Raw genomic sequence first — 21624 nt, forward strand, 5'->3', positions numbered from 1 at the left:
TAATGGAGAGGCAGAAAGAGCAGGATGAGGCAGGAGGGATGGAAAGAGATGTAAAGTAGAGAGGTTAGTGGGGGGGGGGGGGACAGGCAGAAGGGGGAAAACTGGATGAATCAATGAGGGTACAAGAAGAAACGATCAAAACCAAAAAAACATAGATGAATGCCATAGGCTGTGTGACCAATAATACATACATACTTGCTCATAATAATAATAATTGTGGTATTTGTTAAGCACTTACCATGTGTTGGGGAATGTACTAAGCACTGGGTTGGGTACCAAAAAAATGGGGTTGGACGCAGTCCCCGTCCTACATGGGGTTATCGGTCCTAATCCCCGTTTGACAGATAATAATAATGATGTTGGTATTTGTTAAGCGCTTACTCTATGCAGAGCACTGTTCTAGGCGCTGGGGTAGATACAAAGCAATCAGGTAGTCCCACGTGAGGCTCACAGTCTGAATCCCCATTTTATAGATGAGGTGACTGAGGCCCAGAGAAGTCAAGTGACTTGCCCACAGTCACACAGCTGACAAGCGGCAGGGTCGGGATTCGAACCCATGACTTCTGACTCCCAAGCCCGGGCTCTTGCCACTGAGCCACGCTGCTTCTCAGACGAGGCTATTGAGGCGCAGGGCGGTGAAATGACTTGTTCAAGGTCACCCAGCAGACACAGAAGGGACAATCACTTGCCAAGCACCCAGTACAGTGCCCCGCGTACAGTAAGCGCTCAGTACAGCCCCTCGAACCAATGAATCGCTTGGCCAGAGGGGTGCGGCGGGGCCGGCTTCCTGGAAGAGCTGAGTTTTGCAGCTTCGTTGCAAGAGCCCCCTAAAGGATTTCAATTAGAAAAGGATCTCGAATCCTCGTTTCCCTCCGCCGGGGTGTGTCGGGAGGGAGATGAACAGGCCCGGAAGAGAGGCAGCTCGAGGTCGACCACCAGGGAGGCGACCTCAACTGGGGGCCGCCCCGCCACGTGACCCGGCTTGCCTGCGTCACGGGGTCACGTGGCTCGGCCCCTCCCTTAGGGAGGTGGATTGTTGACAGAGGCGGAGGGGGTCACGTGGTCTTACGTCACTCACTTTCCCCCCCCCCCCCCCGCCCCCGCCCTCTGGCGAGAAATGTCGGGCGCCGGGCTAGCGCCTGCGCCCGGACCAATCCAAAAGGGAGGAGGGGGAACCCCGACGGGGTGTTCTCTGCGGGGGCGCATCCCCAAAGGCAGCCCAACCGAGAACGATGCTCAGGGGTCCCTCGAGGGGCGCGTCGGGGCGGGCGAGGAGAGGGGCTCAGGAGCCGGCCGGGTTTGAGGGAGGCGGAAGGCGGAGTCTCGTCGTCGTCCCCCCCCCGGCCGTGACGCGGTGGTTGGGTCGGCGGGCGGAGGGATCTCCGACGCGGCGGCGGCGGCGGCAGCGGCGTTGGCGGAGGGAGCAGTCGGTGCGGCCTTGTTTGTGCAGAGCCGGGGGCGGTGGCCGCAGGAAGGCGGAGTCATCCTCCGCGGAGCCTCGGGGGCGGGCCGGGACGGGCCGGGCCGGGCCGGGGGAGGGGGGGAGCGGGACTCTTTTCTCTCAGACGGAGCGCGGGGCGGCGGCGGGGGGATCATGTCTACCCCGGCCAGGAGGAGGCTGATGCGGGACTTCAAGAGGTAACTGTCCCCCGGACCTCAGCGCGGGGCAAGGGGGAGGGCCGGCCGGCCGCCCAGGGCGCCCCCGCACCCCACTGTCCCACTGAGCCCTTGCAGACCCGGCGCGGGAGCAGAGAGCCGCCCACCGGGGGGGGGGAGGGTTTCCGCTCTCCCCCCCCCCCCAGGCTCTGCCCGGGTGGGGGCGGGGAAGGAGGACGCTGCCCCCCCCATCCCATCAAGAAGGAGGTCACAATTCCTCAGCCCCCCCCCCCGGGAAATGGGGGAGGGTCCCCCCCGTCCGTCCCCCCACCCCGCAGGATGTGCCCCGGAGCTGCCCCGGGCCGCAGCCCCTACACACTGCCACCTCCTTCCGGGCCCGGCTTCTCACTCTTTCTGGCTGCTCTGCCGGACTCTCCCAAGCGCTCAGTACAGTGCCGAAGCGCTCCGCAAATAGGCTGGAACGACTCCGCTGCCCCCGGAGCCTCCTCGGGGGCCGAGGATCGGGACGGACGCGCCCCCCCCCCCCGCCCCCACCTAATAACGATGCCGTTTGGTAAGCGCTTACTACGTGTCAGGCACTGTTCTGAGCGCTGGGGGGGGGGGGGGGCGATACAAGGTGATCAGGTTGTCCCACGTGGGGCTCATAGATTGAATCCCCATTTTCCAGATGAGGGAACTGAGCCTCAGAGAGGGGAAGTGACCCACCCCAAGTCCTCCAGCTGACAAGCGGCGGAGTCGGGATTAGAACCCACGACCTCTGACTCCCCAGCCCGGGCTCTTGCCACTGAGCCGCCATCTTTCGTCCTCCCCCCTTTTAGGGGGGCGTTGTCGGGGTTCAGCGAGGGGGGAGAGGGGGAGATTGCCACCTCCCAAGGTTTGTGTTTACCTTTTGCTGACACCTGGAGGTGCCGGACCGGCCTGCCGAACCTAGCTTTCCCCTTTCGTTGGCCTCGTTTTAAGAGAAGCACTTCCAAGGCCCGGGAAAACTTGCCCATTTTGAAGCCACTCACCTAGTTGAACCCCAAACCCCAACTCAGTTTCGGGACCGAAATCTCCGCCCTCCCCCTTCCCTCTTAAGTCAGCCTTCAAACTACTCGCGGTGATTGCAGTGGGTCGAAACTCGACCCTTCTCTGACTGGAGACCCCTTTAGGTTTTTTAAAGCAGAGTTCTCTGATTGAGCCGGTGATTCTCGCAGCGAAGGGAATTTACCGTCAGGATTCAGGTTTGCAGGGCCTCCCTGTTCACGGCAGCTCCTCTCGCTTGGAAACTGCACGCTGACTAGGCCTTTTTCAGACAATAGCGAAATAATAGACGTAATGTATTATCGGTATTGCTAATTCTGGATTTTGCTCGTAAAATCTCTTGTGGCGTTCAGGTGCTTACTAGGTGCCAGTCACCGTACTAAGCGCCGGGGTACATACAAGATTATCGGGATGGACACAGCCCGTGTTCGACTTTGGGGCTCACAATCTTAATCCCCGTTTTACAGATGCGATAACTAAGGCAGGTTACATGGCAGATAATAATTATGGTATTTGTTAAGCGCTTACTATGTTCTAAGCACTGGGGTAGATACAGGGTAATCAGATTGTCCCACATGGGGCTCACATTTTTAAATCCCCATTTTTACAGATGAGGTAACTGAGGCACAGAGAAGTGAAGTGACTTGCCCAAGGTCACACAGCAGACAAGTGGCGGAGCCGGGATTACAACCCACACACAACCTCTGACTCCCAAGCCCGTGTGCTTTCCACTGAGCCACACTGCTTCTCAGATAAGTGGTGGAGCTGGAATTAGAACCCAGGTCCTCTGATTCCCAAGACCGGACTCTTTCTACTAGGCCGTGATGCTTCTCAGATGTAAAATATCAATCTTTTTAAACCGGCATATGCATTTTGGTCCCTCAAAATGATAGATGCTCCATGTTGAGTAGTCCAGCCCTGGAAACCTTCCAGGTTTGATCTCAGTTCCATCCCATCTCTCACTTGCCCCGGGCCCAGCTTAATTGGGGGATTCAAATCGACTTCTCCGTAGTGCTTCCGAAAGCTCGGAACCGGTGTGTCGGCAGCAGCCTGGGAATTTGAACGTAACGAGAAGTCGATTTTCGGAAACTACTGTGGAAAGTAGCATTCCGATCACGGCGGGACTTACTCCTGAGTGGACTCGGGTTGCGATATGTCGAGACTTGAGGGGAGACCGACTGTCCCGACGTTGACCGTCTCGAAGCCGAAAGTACTTGCCGTCAGGCGAACGGAAACTTCAGTATATTGAAGGCGCTCGGTTTTGTTTGCCCCGCTGCAACCCTCGGGCACAAGTGGGGCAGAAAACAGTAGTTTCTTCATTACTCCCACTTTTGACTTCACTCCTCAAGGTCAGAGAGACGCCCCTCGTTCTCACCTCCGACAGGAGGCCCGCCACGTTTGGGAGACTACCGGCCGGAAGGCTGTCCTCTAGCTTGACGTGGGTCTGGGATCCTCCTTTGGGGTTCGCAGGCGCCCTGCCGCACAACTGGGTTGTCATGCCTTTTAAGTGAGAGACCGGAATTTACCACTGGGCATGAGCCCAGGACTCAGCGCTCGGGAGAGTGCAGTAGATGGAGGAGACAAATCTCTGCGCGCAAGAATCTGACTCCCTGTGAGACGGTCACACCGCACCGCTTTGGTCATTCTGTTCGCCAAAGGGGAAATGGCTTCCCGACCCACTCGAGGCTCACCTATGCCAGATTAAATTTGCAAGTTGGCCGAGAAACCGTAGGAGCGGAGAAGACTTGGTTCTGCCCTTGGGGGCAGCTGGTTGCCCAAGAACCGGATCGTGAGGCAGGTTCCTTTCCAAAATCAGGGATGTTTCTGCGCGGGCTTTCTAGCCTTGACTTTTATGTTCGTTGAAACCAGAGCACAGGGACGAGATGAAAAGGGAAGGTGGGACATAGGCACCTTGTGGAGGCTCTGTCTGTCTGTCACGTGACCTATGCGGTGTCTTCTCTGTGGTGAGCCGAGTAGAAGCCAGTTCCTCTTCCTCCTGTGAATCGAGCCGAGCGACTCGCGGTATGGTTGAGGAGCGGCGCTGTCTCCATTTGCCGTGGTGGCCGCTCGTGACTTTCTCTTCCACCTTGCCTGGTGGCCGGAGGCGACATTTGCCCCGCCCCAGAAGGCGCCCGGCAGCAAGCGCCGGTGCTGCCCCACTGCATGGCACTTGTCCTCGTCCATCTTCGAGTGCATGTTGATCCGGTCGAGTCCTCGAGGGGCACAAGACTTTTACTGTTCGTCCACTGAGTAGGGAAGTCATGGAGAACTCACATTGCTTCCTTGAGCCCTCCTTTAAATGGAGGAGATAGCGGGTGGGCCCGCGCACACCTCCATCGTAATCTTGAGTCTTGTCGGTTGGTAGTCTTGATTGGTTCCAAGTCGAGGGAAACTTAGATGGCTGGAGCTGGAGGACATCTGTTTAGGGTCGCCTCATGGCAAACCCCTCGGGCTTTTGAAGGTTGAACTGTGTCTTGTCACTTGGAATTCCTAGATTGCAAGAGGACCCCCCAGTGGGTGTCAGCGGTGCGCCGTCGGAGAACAACATCATGCAGTGGAACGCAGTTATCTTTGGGTGAGTAGAAGGGAGCAGCAGGGTTTTTATGCATGTCAAGATCTAGAACTGGAGAAAGAGGTCAAAGGGCTGTACCTTGCTATAGATGGGAGGGTGTGGGTGGGTTGGGGGGAATCCTGGCCGTACTGTGGTTGATTGTGAGAACGTTTCTGTGTGTGTTGGGTTTCTGATGGGATTTATTTGGTGAATTTCCTCGTGGTGGTAGTGGTGACTGACTGGGGAAAAGCACCCAAGAAAAATTGGGGAATGGTGTGAAACAGAGTGAAGATGTATGGATGAGTTGAGGTTCTGTGCAGGAAGCAGCACAGTTCCATGTACTGAACCAGGCTGGAATCCAGCAGGGACCAGGAGGCAGAGATTGTGAGCTTGGAAACGTAGATCTTGCTCGTGATGTCCTCTCCCAAGCGCTTAGTTCAGTGCCTAGCACACAGAAGGCGCTCAGTCGATACCACTGGCTAACTGAAGGAAAGCTTAAAAGCAGGAAGATTAGAGCTCTTCATTCCAGGAAGAGTCTAAATATGTCTGCAGATGCAGTCGCTACAGATGCAGTGCCTCATAGCCCAGCGTAGTTTAGAGTGGAATTCTGTTGTCAATGAATGACTCCATTTGAAACCGCATGAGAAATAATTGTACAAATTGTACTTCGTCCTCACACTTCCAGACACATCTTAGGTTATTGAAACCTAACACATTCAAGACTGCAATATCCATTTTTACCTTGAAATTTGTTTCCATTTCCTCCGGCACTGGTTTAGTCCATTGTCCTTTCTTCTAGTTTTATCCATTTTGGATTTTTCAAATCCAAATCTTTGAATTTTTCCCCGGGGGTCTGTTGCAGCTGTAGACACTGCCTTCTCTCAGCCTGGGCTGTTGAAATATTAGTGGTATGAATGGAAAAAAGAAGGCAATTTGACTTTTGTAGACAAACCTGAATTTTGGGAGCCCATTTTTTTTGAAAGGCCCATCAGCACAGATCTCTCAATTCCTCCGTTTCTCATGACGGATTCCAGAGGCATTATCTTGATGAAGTGAAATCAGGAAATTTCTCCCTCTCAGCAGAGCCCTCTAGCAAAGCCAAATTTTAAATGTGGGTTTAAGTTTCACCCGTTTCTCACGTGAGTGGGGCCAGGGTGGAGGGAGGTGTTCTTGCAGAACCTCGGGACAAGGAAACCTCATAACTCACCTGTCCCAATGCCACCTTCAAGTTAATGTGGCATGCTGAGCCCAAACAGTCTTGTGTTGGCAGAAGAAAATTCCCTAACTCCCAAGTTGTTGAGCGAAAACCTGTCCTATGGTACAGCTGTGTGTCCTTTAGGCCTTCTCTGCTCCTGAGCATCTGATACGAAATGAAATCCCATGGCGCCTCTCGGGAAGGCTGTGTAGAAGCAGCATGGTCTAGTGGATAGAGCACATGCCTAGGCCTTAAAAGGACCTGGGTTTTAATCTCTGCCCCTCCGCCTGTCTGCTTTGTGACCTTGGACGAGTCACTTCACTTCTCTGTGCCTCAGGTTCCTCATCTGTAAAGTGAGGATTGAGACCGTGAGCCCCGTGTGGGACAGGGACCATGTCTGAACCGATTTGCTTGTCTCCACCCCAGCCTGGCTCATAGTAAGCACTTAACAAATACTGCAGTTATTATTACCCCAGCATAGCAGAAGCACTTAAATATCATTTTAAAAAGTGGTTGATAAAGGAAAAGTTGGGGCTAATATAGGAAGGGACCCAAGGTGCCACCCCGGACATGCTGAGCTAAGTTCCTTGAGAAAACATCATTTCTTCGGGCTGGACTTTTCCCAGGGCTTAGTAGAGTTCCTTGTTCGGAGTGGAGTGCTCAGTAAATACCATTACTGCACCCGTCATATTCCAGTGAAGCCAGTGCAGGAAGCTCTTGCGTGTTTCTGCAAGTCTGGAAGAGTCAACCTTGTGCCACAGTTGTCAGTCAATCAAATTTGAGTGCTTGCCCTGTGCAGAGAACCGTACTAAACACTTGGGAGAACGACAATACAACAGAGTTGGTAGACACGTTCCCTGTTCGCAACAAGCTCAGTTATGATTTTGGACTCTTGAGTGCCCTTCCCGCCTCCCCCTGGCCCCACCCGAACAGAAGCGGACTCACTTCTAATTGGAGCTGTCTCCATTTGCTTGCAGGCCGGAAGGGACGCCTTTTGAGGATGGTAAGTGGTCCTTCAGTTCTTTCCTTCGCCGTTCCCAACGCACACACAGAATGTTTAAAGAGGAGCATTTTACCCTGAACGCAACCTGCGTAGAACCTTTCCCTGATGCCGGCAGCGTTTCGAGGCGATTCGAGAGAAGACTAAAACAACGCCCCAGAGGCTCTCTCCCGAACGGGTTCTGGGTGAAACAGACCCTCTTGGCAACTCCCCCCTTTGTGACCGGACTGTAAGCCTAGGAGGCAGAGGCCATTTCGTGAATGGTTTATATTTAGCCGTCCTGGTAACGGGCTGGAGATGTCCCGCAGATAAACACCGTGAAGCTGGCCATGTTCTTTACTTGGCTGTCTATATTGGTCCAGCATGGGGGAGAATTTGTTTTGAAACAAATCCTGCCAGGCACTTGGTAGGGAATATTTTTCCTCAGCGATAGCCTTTCGCGCTCCTAAGTGGCAGCTAACATTTCTCCCTCACACATGAATCTGTGGAGTGTTTTTCTCAAAGAGCAAGGGGAATGTAAAATTTCCTCCTATTCTCCAACCAGACTCATCAAGTTAATCTTCAGGCAGCACATGGGTTTTCTTCCCGATGGCAAGGGGGGATATTTTCATTTTTCTACTTACTGCGAAAATTTAAAAAATGACATAGAAGGGGAAAACGCTACCAAAATCATTAGCACGGTCAGAAATCTCCAGCTTCTCCCATGATGCTGCAGAGAGGAGAGAGTGAGGTCCAGAACACATCTTTCCTTGTTTCCCTATTTCTCCTATCTTCCTTTGGACTGGCTTGTCAACACCTTGGGCCCCCAGCGTGAAGAAATATCGCCCTTGGACTGATTTGCCGGTAGTCTGAGTTGGGCGTCTTGGAAAGATCCCAAATTGTAAAAAGTCAACAAGGAAGTCTAGAGATTTTAGAGTGCCATAAACGGAAGGCCTGTAACATAATCTGGCAAAGGGTTTACAGTCTGCAATCAATAGGAGCTTCTAATCTCTCAGCGGAGGCAAAGGCAAACGTCATCTGGCTTCCAAAGAGAGTCTACAGAGTGGGTTTGCTTATTCACTGGGGACGGGGGAGGGATGAAAGCAGCTTGTAGAAGTCCATGGTATGGAAGATGGCCGCAGGACACTTGCCCAGGTGCAAGCATTCTTAAGTCGACCTGTTTCAGGTGTAGCCGTCCCCTGGGAGCAGTGTGATAGTTTGGTTTGCTGTGGGCTATTGTTGAGCCCAAAATTCTGCAGGAGCATCTCCGCCTTGACATATCACCTGGCTCATCCGATCAACTTCCCTGTTCGCAACCTGACCTCTTCCGAACAGACACGGCATGGCCACGGCAGAGAGAGCTGATAATCAGTGGTATTTTCTTGAGCACTTACTGTGCACAGAGTACTGTCCTAAGCACTCGGGAGAATACAACACCACAGACTTGGTAGATAGGTTTCTTACCCACAGGGAACTTACAGTCTAGAGGACAAAAGTGAGTTGGGCCTACCTTCAAGGAGTTTATCTTCTGAAGAGACAAAGGCAGAGACCCCATCTCAGGCCGGCCGAGGGAGGACGGAGGCTGGAGCAGCTGCCCCTGGAGGCTCGATCTAAAGATTAGAGCCCTCCAAACTAGAACGATGTCGGCCGAGAGGGGACAGGTTTGAAATCTCCAGAATCGTCAAGGGTGTGGACGGTGCGTAAGCGTGTTGTTCCCCAAGGCTTCTGACTGGAGGACCAGGGGACCCTCACTGAAGTTAAAAGTGGTAGGTTTGAAGCAAACAAGAGGAAGCCTCGTCCCATAGTAGGTGGTTGGATTAAATCCATGAGAACGAGGGCCCTAATCAGTTAGCAGAAGGAAGTCAGCATGACCTAATGGACAGAGTGTAGACCTGGGAGTCAGAGGACATGGGGCCTGGGTTCTAATCCAGCTCCGCCATTTGGGCCGTGTGACCTTGGGCAAGTCACTTCACTTCCCCAGGCCTCAGTTACCTCATCTGTAAAATGGGGATTAAGACGAGCCCCAGGTGGGACATGGACTACGTCCAACCTGATTATCTGCTATCTACCCCAGCACTTAGTACAGTGTCTGGCACATAGTAAGCACGTAACAGATACCATTAAAAAAAGTGAAGTCAGGGATGGCGTATGGTTCATCTGATCAGGTAGCTGGGTGTCCCGGAGAGCCGTCCATCACACTGCTCCGCCAAGCATCCTTTCAATCAGTAAATCGGCGGTATTTATTGAGCGCTTATTGTGTGCAGAGCACTGAACTAAGTAACGCTTGGGAACGTACAGCGTGATAGAGTTGGTAGACACAATCCCTCGCCGTAAGTACCTTACATTCTACAGGGGGAGGTGGACGTAAAATTGAATTAGGGAAATAATAGAGTATAAAGATCCTTTGCTGACACTGTTGGAAACAGAACACTGGGCCGGATGGACCACTGGTCTGACCCCGTGATGACTTTCCCGATGTTTGGGTCTGGGGGAAGGCCACCCACTTTTCATCCAACTGGGTGCCCTCCTCTTCTAGTGGAGGGCTATGGGAAAGGAAGGGTGGCGTTTAAAGCGTATAATATCCTACCCTCTTGGGAAATGAGGATCTGAAGTGGGCTGTTGGATTCTAGTGGGAATGCTGGCGTCTTGTGAAAATTTGGCTGTGGCACCCATCGAAGTCGATGGTTAGCTTAAACTCCCTTCCCACCCCACCAGCCTCTCTTTGTGGCAGAGGGTGAGAAGAGGTCTCCGTTGGGGAAACCGCCAGTGAACACCATTGAACCTGAAACATTTGATCCCAATCTCACAGTAATTGTTTGGTTGAGTTTTTTATTCTTTTTTCCTTCAATCTCCCCCTCAGGTACCTTTAAGTTAGTAATCGAATTCTCCGAAGAGTACCCGAATAAACCTCCCACTGTTAGGTTTTTATCAAAGATGTTTCATCCGAATGGTAAGTAACAACTCTTCGACGGGCTCTGAAAATCCTGGGAAGGTCGAACCCCACCTCCCTCTTCAATCCTCTGGGGAACTGCTCGGAGCCACTGTGATAATGGTGGTGATGATGATGGTGCTACTCAGTGCTTAGTACGTGGCAAACACTACTAAGCGCTAGGGTCAAGGAAAGCTATCGAGGTGGATGCAGGGTCCTTGTCCCACATGGGGCTTCCCAGTCTAAGGAGGGAGAACTGGGATCCAAGGATCCCGATGTATTGAAGGATGTGCTCCAGGGACCCTCAGTCTTTGCCCTTTCTTTCCCGCATCACCTCTGTCTGGAATCCCAACTGAGTTCTAAGGGGGACCAGCCTGGCTACGAACCCAAAGAAAGCAGAGGTTCCCTAGTCTTTTCTCGTGCTTGTGCAAGAGTGCGTTTTGAAGACTTCCTGGGTTTTAAACTTCAAGTCTCCGCCCTGCCTTTCTTTTCCTTTTTTCATAGACTGTGAGCTCCCAGCCTGATCTGATTATCTCCTATCTACCCTAGTGTTTAGCACAGTACTGGCTACCTCAGTAAGCATTTGATAAATATCAGAGCTAATTACCTTTCAGGAGAAGGGATCAGCTCATATTTTAGGAGGTTTTTATTTTGAGTTTTAGCTGCTGACTAACCTGGGAGGGTCTCCTGTGTCTGTCTCTCTTTCCCCCTCCTCCACCCCTTCCCCATTCTCCCAATCAAGAATAGAGAGCTCAAGAGCAATTCATTCCAAAAAGTTTCTTTTGAGCCAGAGGATAACTTTTCTATCCTTCAACGTCCTCCTGCTGTCAGAATTCATGTTTTCCTCCATACCTTCCCCTGCCCGCTTACTTCCTTTTGGCTCCTTCTGGATTGCCGGGCCCTCTCCCCTCTGCCTGGCAAATCCCTTCAGCAGCCACAAGACTTTGAGACTCAGTTTCTCTCTCTCGCCAGAGCAACAGCAACGGGAGAACCCCTCCACGATACCTACCCCCCTTACCCCCGGGAAAGCGGGATCCCGAGCACCCCGTCAAGGGGCACTTGTGAGCTCTAGAGCTGCCCCGCTGACCTGGCGTCGGCAGCAGGGCCCTCCTCCCTCTTCCCCCGCCACCCCGGGAACACAGGAGCTTGACTCGGAGAGAGGAGGTCGAATGCTTAACCAATTTCAATGCTGTGTTCACAGTGTATGCTGACGGAAGCATATGTTTAGATATCCTCCAGAACCGTTGGAGCCCAACGTATGACGTGTCTTCTATTTTAACTTCGATTCAGGTAAGCGACCATCCTTCCGGCCTCAGCGGCAAAATGGAGTCGAGGAGAGGGTTCCCTGAGTGGAGTGTGTGGGCACAGATCCCTTGCTACCAGATGGTTTCCCGGGCTCGGGAGGGACAACCGAAGGTGACGGGGAAACGCTGAGGCCTCCCTGGTTTTTCTAAGGAGGCGGGAAGGTGGCGGGCAAGGCAACTGTGCTTCTTTTGGGAAGCGGGTTCACTGGGGGTGGCCGGTTCTCCTGACTGAGAGGGGATGGGAGTGGCTAATAGCCCCTCTACAGCCTAACCTCTCCCAGTACCTCCATTTGTCCTAGAAGGCTGACGTTGCCTTTTGTGAAAACCCTGCCTTAAGCAGCACTTGTGCTTGATACTTACCCTGCATCAGACACCCCACGCACGGCTGAAACACCAGCCGTGTCTCAGACGCCGCATCGCGTTCTAGTCAGACGGAGTCTCGTCGTCGGAAAGACATTTTCCATTTCCCTAGCGGCCTAGAGGGAAAACACATAGGGCAGAATCGAATGCCTCCCTTTGTTATAATTCATCTGCCCCGCTCTATTCCAAACCCTGGCCTGCTTCCTCCTAGCTCACTGCTCAGAAGACATTGTTGTGAGAGAAACTGAAGAGAATCAACGCCGTAGCAGGGTTTAACCTTTAAAATGTTTACGCGGCTATTTATAGCTGGGGTATCTTTAACAGTGTATCGGCTCCTTCCCAAGCCGTGGAAACTTGGGGCGCTGGGCTGTCCCTTCTATTCAGATGGCTTCCGAAGCGCGAGAGGGTCTTCGGGATTTTCCAACTGGGCCCCCTCGAACAGAAGCAGCGTGGCCTAGTGGAGAGAGCACGAGCCCGGGAGTCAGAAGGACCTGGGTTCTAATCCCAGCTCCGCCACATGTCTGCTGTGTGACCTTGGGCAAGTCACTTCACTTTTTTCTGCCTCAGTTCCCTCATCTGTAAAACGGGCATTAGGACAGTGAGCCCCATGTGGGACAGGGACCGTGTCCAACCCGATTAACTTGTATCTAACCCAGCGCTTAGAACAGTGCGTGGCACACAGCAAGCGCTTAACAAGTACCATGATGATTATTACTAGCTTTCTGAAGCTGAAGTGGGTCGGCTGGATTCCATAAGCAGGGAGCATCTCCCCTCCCCTTTGACTCTCGGCTTCTAGGCAGATTCCTAGAGCGATCAGACTGGAGCCAGTTTTAGGCCTGAAACCATCTCGTCCCCCTCCCCAGAATCTGTTTCCTGCTGCCTTTGGTCTTCCGGGCCACCTGGATGCCCAGAATCAGATTTGACTTTAACCCTATGCCCTTTGTTTCCCTCCTCCTCCTCCTCATGCTCTTCCTCCTCCTCAGTCTCTGCTGGACGAACCGAATCCCAACAGCCCTGCCAACAGCCAGGCGGCCCAGCTTTATCAGGAAAATAAACGGGAGTACGAAAAGAGAGTTTCAGCTATTGTCGAACAAAGCTGGAATGACTCTTAATGGACAGCCGACCGCTCTGCTCATCCTCCTCGTCATTGTGCATAATTTAACTCCCAATAGAAAGGAAGGCCACCGGAAATTTTAAGTGCCACAGGTTTAAGGATTTGCATACCTAATGAGTCTGCAAAAAGAGTATAAAAAACGCCCTTCATTTTAGAACCTTTAAAAGCTTGTGTATCTTGATTAATGTACTTTTTATTGCATGGTCTGAACTAAGTTATTGCTACATAAATTTGTAATATATCCTGTTTGTATTTTTTTTCCAAGTGTATAATGTTGGTGTGGAGTTTTCATGACAGAATATACACATTTTGTAAATCTGTACTTTTTTCAAATATTGAATGCCTTATTTTTGAATTCTTTAGATTTTTAAATTGGAGAAAAGCACTTACAGGTTTTTTATATATAAATATTACATGTAAAACTGTTAAATACATAACTTCAGTGCAAAAGAGTTATCTTTTTGTCCCTTATTTTTGAACTGGGAAAGGAGGAAATCTTTGGTTTGTAGTTTCATAGGGAAGCCTTGTGGCCTTGTGAAAAGAGCACGGGCCTGGGAGGCAGGAGGCCTGGGTTCTAATTCCGGCGCTGCCACTTGCCTGTTCCGTGTCCTCAGGCAAGTCACGTAACTTCTCTGTGCTTCCATTGCCTCACCTTTAAAATGGGGATAAGATCCCTGTTCTCCTTCCCCCCTCAGATTGAGAGCCCCATGTGGGACAGGAACTTGTGTCCAACCTGATTGCCTTGTACCTATCCCAGCGCTTAGTACAACATTCAGCACATAGTAAGCTCTTAAATACCACCATCATCTATTAGTTTAGATCTTCAGCAGGGACCCTTCCTCACCTGTCACCGGTGCTGCATATGCATTATTCATAATTGAGCATTACTCGTCCCACCCAACTTAGTAAAAGAAAACTGCCCAGTCTGGATTAGTCAAGGACCGCCTGTCCAGTTTGGGAGTTATCCAGCATCCTGGCTTCTCTCGCCCACTGAGGCCACCTGCTTTCAGTGGCTGTTGGTATCCTCACCAGAGGCAGAGCAAGACAAGAGGTCAAATTCAAGTTGGCTCACTCTAGCTCCTGGCCTGAGGGGATCAGGCCTCCCGAATAAGGCGGGAGCGGGGTAGGTGGTCTGCCTCACCCGTTTCACCAGAAGCACGTCCTGAAAACTTACGGGGAAGAGCCCGAGGTGGGTGTACGTCTCGGCTGGCGGGAGAGAGATGCTGGTTCACATTTCTCCACCTACAGAGGAGCCAGGGGAGATGGGGAATCCATGATTTACTTATTTATATTAACGACTGTCTTCCACCTGTAGACCAGAAGCTCATTGTGTGCATAGAGTGGGTCTGCCAACTCTATCATATTGTACTCTTGTCTATCTCCCCGCTGACCTCTCGTCCACATCCTGCCTCTGGCCTGGAACGCCCTCCCTCTTCATATCCGTCAGGCAGTTACTTTCTCCATCTTCAAAGCCTTACTGAAGGCACACCTCCTCCAAGAGGCCTTCCGTGACTAAGCCCTCCTTACCTCTTCTCCCACTCCCTCCTGCATCACCCTGACTTGCTCCCTTTATTCATCCCCCCTCCCAGCCCCACAGCGCTTATGTACATATCCATAATTTATATTAATATCTGCCTCCCCTACTAGACTGTAAACTTTTTGTGGGCAGGGAACACATCTACAAATTCTGTTATTGTATTCACCCAACCGCTTAGTACAAATGCTCTGCACACAGTAACACGTAAGCGCTCAATAAACACAATTGATCGATTGGCTCCCACCCTGGTAGAGGCACGAGGCAGCATGGGTCAGCTCACCTAAAGCTTGCTGCCTTCACTGCCCTCAAGAAGGAAGTGACCACATTTCCTGGAGGGGTTAATGGAGTTCAAATAGCCGCACCTTCCTTCTGTTGCCAATCCCGGAGTTGGGTGTGCGGGGGCGGGCGGCCCTCCATTTTGGAAAAGGTAAATCTCTTGAAATGGGAGTTGATGTAGCTTAATCTATTGAAAACTGCTTTGAAAACTAAATTTAGACCCAATTTTCAATTTCCCAGAGAAAAAGCCTGGTCACGGTGTCTTGTCTCTAGGGGAGAAGAATGAAAACAGTGCTGTCCTAAAATGACTACCGTCAGAAAATCCAAGACAGAGCAGTCAAGAATGGCTAGGAAATTTAATGGATTAATTTTGGTATTTCTTAAGTTATTTCTAGGTGATAAAATGTGAACTCCTTAAGTAGTAATACTTACTGAGCATGGGTGGGTGAGCAGAAGAGCTCCAGCCCCTCCTGGCAATCCTCCCATTGATGCTTCGTCTCCCTACCCCCATTATGATCCTGGCTCTCAGAAGCAGTGCGGTCTAATGGGTAGACCGTGGGTCTGGCAGTCAGAAGGACCTGGGTTCTCAACCTGCCTCTGCTATTTGTCTGCTGGTGACATTAAGCAAGTCGATTCAGGAAGCAGGGTGGCTTAGTGGCTGCAGCCCGGGCCTGGGAGTCAGAAGGACCTGGGTTCTGATCGCTACTCTGCCATGTGTCTCCTGTGTGACTTTGAATGAGTCATTTCGGTTCTCTGGGCCTCAGTTCCCACATCTGGAAAATGGGGATTAAGACTGTGAGCCTCCTGTGGGACAGGGACTGTGTCCAACCTGATTAACTTGTACCTACCCCAGCACTTAGATCAGTGCTGAGAAGCTGCTGAGAAGGAGTGTGGCTCAGGCGGAAGAGCACGGGCTTGGGAGTCAGTGGTTATGGGTTTTAATCCCGGCTCCACCACTTGTCAGCTGTGTGAATTTGGGCAAATCACTTAACTTCTCTGGGCCTCAGTTACCTTATCTGTAAAATGGGGATTAAGACTGTGAGCCCCATATGGGACAATCTGATCACCTTGTATCCCCCCTAGCGCTTCGAACAGTGCTTGGCACACAGTAAGCGCTTAGCAAATGCCATTATTATTATTATTATGTGCTTAGCAAGTACTATCATTATTATTAGATAGAAATAGCATCTTTTAGGTAATACAGAATGGAGAATGAGCCGGGGAAAAGAGGACTTAATTGGGGAAGGCTTCTTGGAGATGTGACCTTAGTAATGCTTTGAAGGTAGAGAGAGTGGTGGTCTGGCATATATGGAGGGGGAGGGAGTCCCAGGCCAGGGGGAGGATGTGGGAAAGGGGTCGGGGGCGAGGTAGACGAGATCGGGGCACAGTGAGTAAGTGGAGAGTGCAGGTTAGGCTGTAGAAGGAGATTAGTGTGGAGAGGTGAGGTGACATAGGGTGGGGCCGAGCTGATTGAATCAGGTCTGACAGTCCCTGACCCACTTGGGGTTCACGGTCTAAGTAGGAGGGAGAACAGGAATTGAATCCCCATTTTACAGATGAGGAAATGGAGGCACAAAGAAGTAGAGTGACTTGGCTAAGGCGATGCAGAAGGCAAGTGGCAGAACCAGAATTAGAATCCAGGTTCTACAACTCCCAGGACTTTTTACATTAGGCCACGCTGATTCTCAAGACAGTGGCTAATTCACCCCAAGAACTCATTTTTTTCCTCAAACTCAAACTCCCCCTGGGACAAACACATTGATCATTACTCTCTCTCTGACCCCCTTCCTTCCCCATCTCTTTGGGCAGAAATAGTCTTACACAGTGCAGATTACTGAAACAGTAAATATTTATGAAGCCACAGTGGAAAGAGTAATTACTGGAGTTTTCCTTTAAGGGCTCATTAGCCATAGTGTGGTGCCAATGAGAATTATGAAGGGGGAACTTTACTACATATAACCCCATGCTACTTGTGAGTGGGAAAACTTCCCCAAAGATAGGGCTTGAGTCAGAGATGCCCCAATGGAGAAATAATGGTGGGCTTTCATAATGTAATATGTGGGTGTTTGCCTACTTTCTGAATACACTGGTACTTAGTAAATATGCTTAGAACAGTGCTTGGCACATAGTAAGCGCTTAACAAATGCCATTATTATTATTAGTAATAGTAGTAAATGGAGATGGAAGATTAAGGAAGGGGGAGACGAGGCCTGGATCGATCAATCATCAGTCAACAAATGGTATAGAGCATTTACTGTGTGCAGGACACTTTACTATGTGCTTGGAAGAGTGCAATACAATATTAATTCAGTCATATTGATTGAGCGCTTACTGTGTGCAAAGCACCGTACTAAGCACTTGGGAGAGTACAATATAAGACACATTCCCTGTCCACAACGAGCTTACAGTCTAGAGTCGAGTTAATTGGTATTGGTAGCCACGATCCCTGCCCACAAGAAGCTTGCAGGCTAAAGGTGAGTGGTGATTTAAGACCCATTCATTAAGTCTATCAATCAATCAACGTATTTATCGAGACTTACTGTGTGCAGAACACTGTATTAAGGAGTCGGGAGAGTATAACAGAGTTGTTAGAAATATTCCCTGTCCACAGTGAGCTTTAAGCCTATGATTGCTATTCAGATGGCGCTCTATCCCCAAGAGGCTTCTATTTGTTCACTCTTGAAAACAAGCACCTCAGGAAGTAGAGATTATTGATTAAAAATGAAATTTGGAAATTGCTTATTCCTGCTCCAAGAGGCTTTTAGGAACTAGGTCACATTTGATTAACATCTCTGCCTAATATATAATTACGCCTCATTATTTGTTTGTGGAACCAAACCAGTTCGTGTTTCCAGGTGCCTTCTTCCAGAAGGGGCAGGGCCTAGTGGACAGAGCACAGTCCTGGGAGTCAGAGGGACCTCGGTTCTATCCTGGCTCTGCCACTTGTCTGTTGGGTGACCTTGGGCAAGTCACTTCACTTCTCTGTGTTGCAGTCATCTCATCTGCAAAATGGGGATTAAGACTCTGAGCCAACCTAACTTGTATCTGCCCCAGTGCTCAGTACCATGCCTGGCACAGAGTAAATGCTTAACAGATATCATAAAACACATGAAGAAGGTTTCCTGGAAGAGGTGGTCTCAGACCTGGTGTTTGAAGTAGAAAAGGATAGCTCCTGTGTGGGCCTTTCGCTTCCCTATGCTCCTCCTTGCCCGTCTCCCTTCAGTGTCCAATAGAACAGAGATTTAATGTTGTTCTCATATTAAGCACCTTCCTAGTCCTTTTACAGATGTTTCCAGGACTTCTCTGGAAGCCTGCAGGCACAATTCAATTCAGTTCAATTCAATCATGACTCCCCTTGGGAGTCATGGGAAGACAGGGTCCAGAAAGAGACATTACTGTATGGAAGCAGCTTGGCCTAGTGGAAAGAGCATAGGCCTGGAAGTCAGAGGACTGGGGTTCTCATCCTGGCTCCACCACTTGTCTTCTCTTTGACCACGGGCAAGTCACTTCACTTTTCGTGCCTCAGTTCCCTCCTCCTGTTCTCCCTCCTAATGAGACTGTGAGCCCCGTGTGGGACTTGATGATCTTGTTCCTACCCCAGTACAGTGCTTGGCATGTAGTAAGTGCTTAACAAATACTGCAGTTATTGTTATTATTTTGTTATTACTGTATTTCACGGTCACAGTGTAAGACTGTAAACTCCTTGTAAGCTACCCTGTCGTACTGTATTCTCCCAAGTGCTGCAGCACACAGGAAGCACTCAGTACATACAATTGATTGATTGATTATAAGTGTGTGAGACATCATGGATGCAGTCTCGCCTTCAGCCGCACATTGTCTCGGCATTCTGAGGCAACACGAGGCCGTTCCTCACCATTTTCCTGAGGCAGGGACTGACCCAAGGGTCAGGCAAAGACAGAAATGGAACATTTCTTTTTATGGTATTTACTAACTGTAAATACCATACTACATATCAAACACTATTCTAAGCGCTGGGGTAGATACAAGTCAATCAGGTTGGACACAGTCCCTGTCCTGCATGGGGCTCGCTGTCTAACTAGGAGTAGGATTTAACCCCCATTTGACAGTTGAGGAAACTGAGGCACAGAGAAGTGAAATGACTTGCCCAAGGTCACACAGCAAGCAATTGGCAGAGATATGAATGGAACCCAAGTGCTCTGACTCCCAAGTCTGCGTGCTTCTCTTGGTAATTTGGTTCTCTCCCAATCTTCCCAGCAAATTTAGAATCTTTGTGTCTGGCCCAGCAGGAAACAGTTCAGAATTTGGGGAAATAACTGTTTAGTGCTTAAAAGAAAAAACAAAGGTCTTGATTCACCAATACCTGGGTCTGTTTGGAAACCTCCTGCCCCCTAATCGAATCGACTGAAAATACTGCCCTTGGATGGAAAAAAAAATAGAGTGGAGGAAGAGAATTGGCTATTTAAAAACAGTTCCCCTTAAGCCCAGCAAACAAGGTGTCGCAGGCTTAACCCATTTCCTTGGAGAGAATGGATTCAGTCGATGCAGTTTAATAACCCCAGAATATGATTTGGACGCTTCTGGACACAGGTATTTGAGATCTTTCTGCCCCTTGGCTATGACAGATAGGTGTTGTGGGGTTTGTTTTTTTGGGGGGGGGAGGGGAGGAAGGAAGTGGGGGTCTCTGCCAGATGTCAGTGACCTAATGGGGACATTAGAAGCCCATTAGTTTGCCATCAGGAGCGCAGGCAAGATAGCAAGGGGAGCCTCAGTTCTGTGGGAAATATTTATGTAAATAATAGAGGAGTCAAGTCAATAGCTGGAAAGCTATTACAGGGAAATGAAATTGTCTGAAGAACAGGGTCTCTGCATTTTTGCTGAGCTGGCAGCCGTGTTTACTTGCAAAAGCCCCTCGCATCTAGAGGGAGGGAAACTCCGGGCTGCCCTAATCAATTCCACCTGCCGGGTTGGGATTACAACCCTCCTCTCCCCGAATGCCCTAGATGCACTCGGCAATACCGCAGGGAGATCCAAAACCAAATCTGGATGACGGCAAATATCGATTCTACTTTTTCCATCTTGTGGGAAGGAAAACCTTTAACATAGTGACTTAGACCAAAAAAAAAAAAAAGGTTTGAAAATTCCCTTTCCCCTACAACCCCTGATTTTGAGGCACCCGGCACCCTTCTTTCCCCGTGACAGATTCCTTTTTGGCTTCAGCCCGAAGGGAAACAGCAGGAGGGGTTTGGTTGGTTAAAATGATCATTTCCACAACATTTCCAGAAGTTGCCCTTCCTCTCCATCTGAAGCGTTACCACACCGATCGAGGCGCTGAATCAATTACTGGGAAAGGAGCGTGGCCTAGTGGAAAGATCCCGGGCCTGGGAGTCAGAGGATCTGGGTGTTCATCCCGGCTCTGCCACTTGTCTGCTGTGTGACCTTGGGTAAGTCAATTCACTTCTCTGTGCCTCAGTACCCGCACCTATAAATTGGGGATGCAATGCCTACTTAGACTACTTAGAGTGGGAGCCCCATGGGGGACCTGATTGTCTTGTATCTACCCCAGTGCTTAGTACAGTGCTGGGCATATAGTAAGCGCTTAACAAATGCCACAATTATCAATTATTACATAAGTGCTTAGGAGGCAACTGGAGTGGGAGGCAGAGGATATAAAACTGGGAGATTATACATTAATTAGGGAAGGCCTCCTGGAAGAGACGTGATTTCAGGAGGGACTTGGAAGATGGACAGAACTGTTGCCTGTTGGTTGTAAAGGAGGAGGGAGTTCCAGGCATGAGCAAAAAGTAGATGAGAACAAGACATAATGAATAGGTTACTTTAGATGGGCAGGGAGTGAGAACTGAGTTCTAGTAGGAGAGGAAAGTGGATAAGTATGAGGGAGGAACTGATTGAGAAGCTTAAAGCTGATGGTCAAGAGTTTCTGCTTGATGAAAAGAGGAATGGGCACTGTTTGGAGGTTTTTGAAGTTTTTGGACAGGAATGGGAGGAGAGAGTTGGGGCTAGTGCAAGAGCACAGGCCTGAGAGTCAGAGAACCTGGGTTCTAAACCCACCCCTGCCACTTGTCTGCTGCCTGACCTGGGGTAAGCCATTATAACTTCTCTGTGCCTCAGTTCCCTCATCTGTAAAATTGGGATTCAATACTGTTCAGGTTCCTACTTCTACTGCGAGCCCTAGGAGGGACAGGAAATACGTCCAATTCAATTATCTGGAATCTACCCCTAAACTTAGTACAGTGCTTGGCACATAAGAAGAGCTTAACAAATACTACAATTATATTGTATTACTTCTTCCAATCTTCAATTTACTTTAGTGCCAGTCTCCCCAATTAGATTGTAGTATCTTTGAGGGCAGGGAGAAACAGCATGGACTAGTGGAAAGAGCATGGGTCCAAGAACCAAGAGACTTAGGTTCTAATTCTGGTTCCGCTCCTTCTAGGCTCTGGGGCATTAGGCAAGTTAATTAACTTCTCTGTGCCTCTGTTTCCTCATCTCCAAACTAGAGATATTATTTACATTCTATTCTTCCCCTTGGATTAGGAGTCCATGAGGGAAAGGGACTTGACTGACCTGATTACCATGACTGTACCCTATTGTTTAGTACAGTGCTTGGCACGGAGTAAGTGTTTAACAAACACCACGATATTATTATTAGGTATTATGTCTATTCTATTATATAATAATTAAATGTGTTATTTGTTAAGTGCGGACTACATGCCCCAAATGCTGGGGAGAAAAGCAA

The 21624-nt window shown here is 50.1% G+C and overlaps 1 protein-coding gene across 2 annotated transcripts; it reads left to right on the forward strand.

Moving 5' to 3' along the window:
• Positions 1-1545: 1545 nt before the first annotated feature.
• On the forward strand, positions 1546-13525 carry UBE2B (ubiquitin conjugating enzyme E2 B). Of its 2 annotated transcripts, none has more exons than XM_029051431.2 (6): positions 1546-1638; positions 5135-5215; positions 7364-7389; positions 10226-10315; positions 11496-11584; positions 12942-13525. In XM_029051431.2, the coding sequence occupies exons 1-6, from the start codon at positions 1595-1597 to the stop codon at positions 13068-13070; spliced, it is 459 nt and encodes a 152-aa protein (XP_028907264.1). In that variant the 5' UTR covers positions 1546-1594; the 3' UTR covers positions 13071-13525. The 2 variants fall into 2 exon arrangements, with proteins under 2 accessions (XP_028907264.1, XP_028907265.1); XM_029051432.2 differs by lacking the exon at positions 1546-1638 and adding an exon at positions 4078-4434.
• The last annotated feature ends 8099 nt before the right edge of the window (positions 13526-21624 follow it).

The sequence above is a fragment of the Ornithorhynchus anatinus genome, chromosome X1 (genome assembly GCF_004115215.2).
Source record: "Ornithorhynchus anatinus isolate Pmale09 chromosome X1, mOrnAna1.pri.v4, whole genome shotgun sequence".
Classification (NCBI taxonomy): domain Eukaryota; kingdom Metazoa; phylum Chordata; class Mammalia; order Monotremata; family Ornithorhynchidae; genus Ornithorhynchus; species Ornithorhynchus anatinus.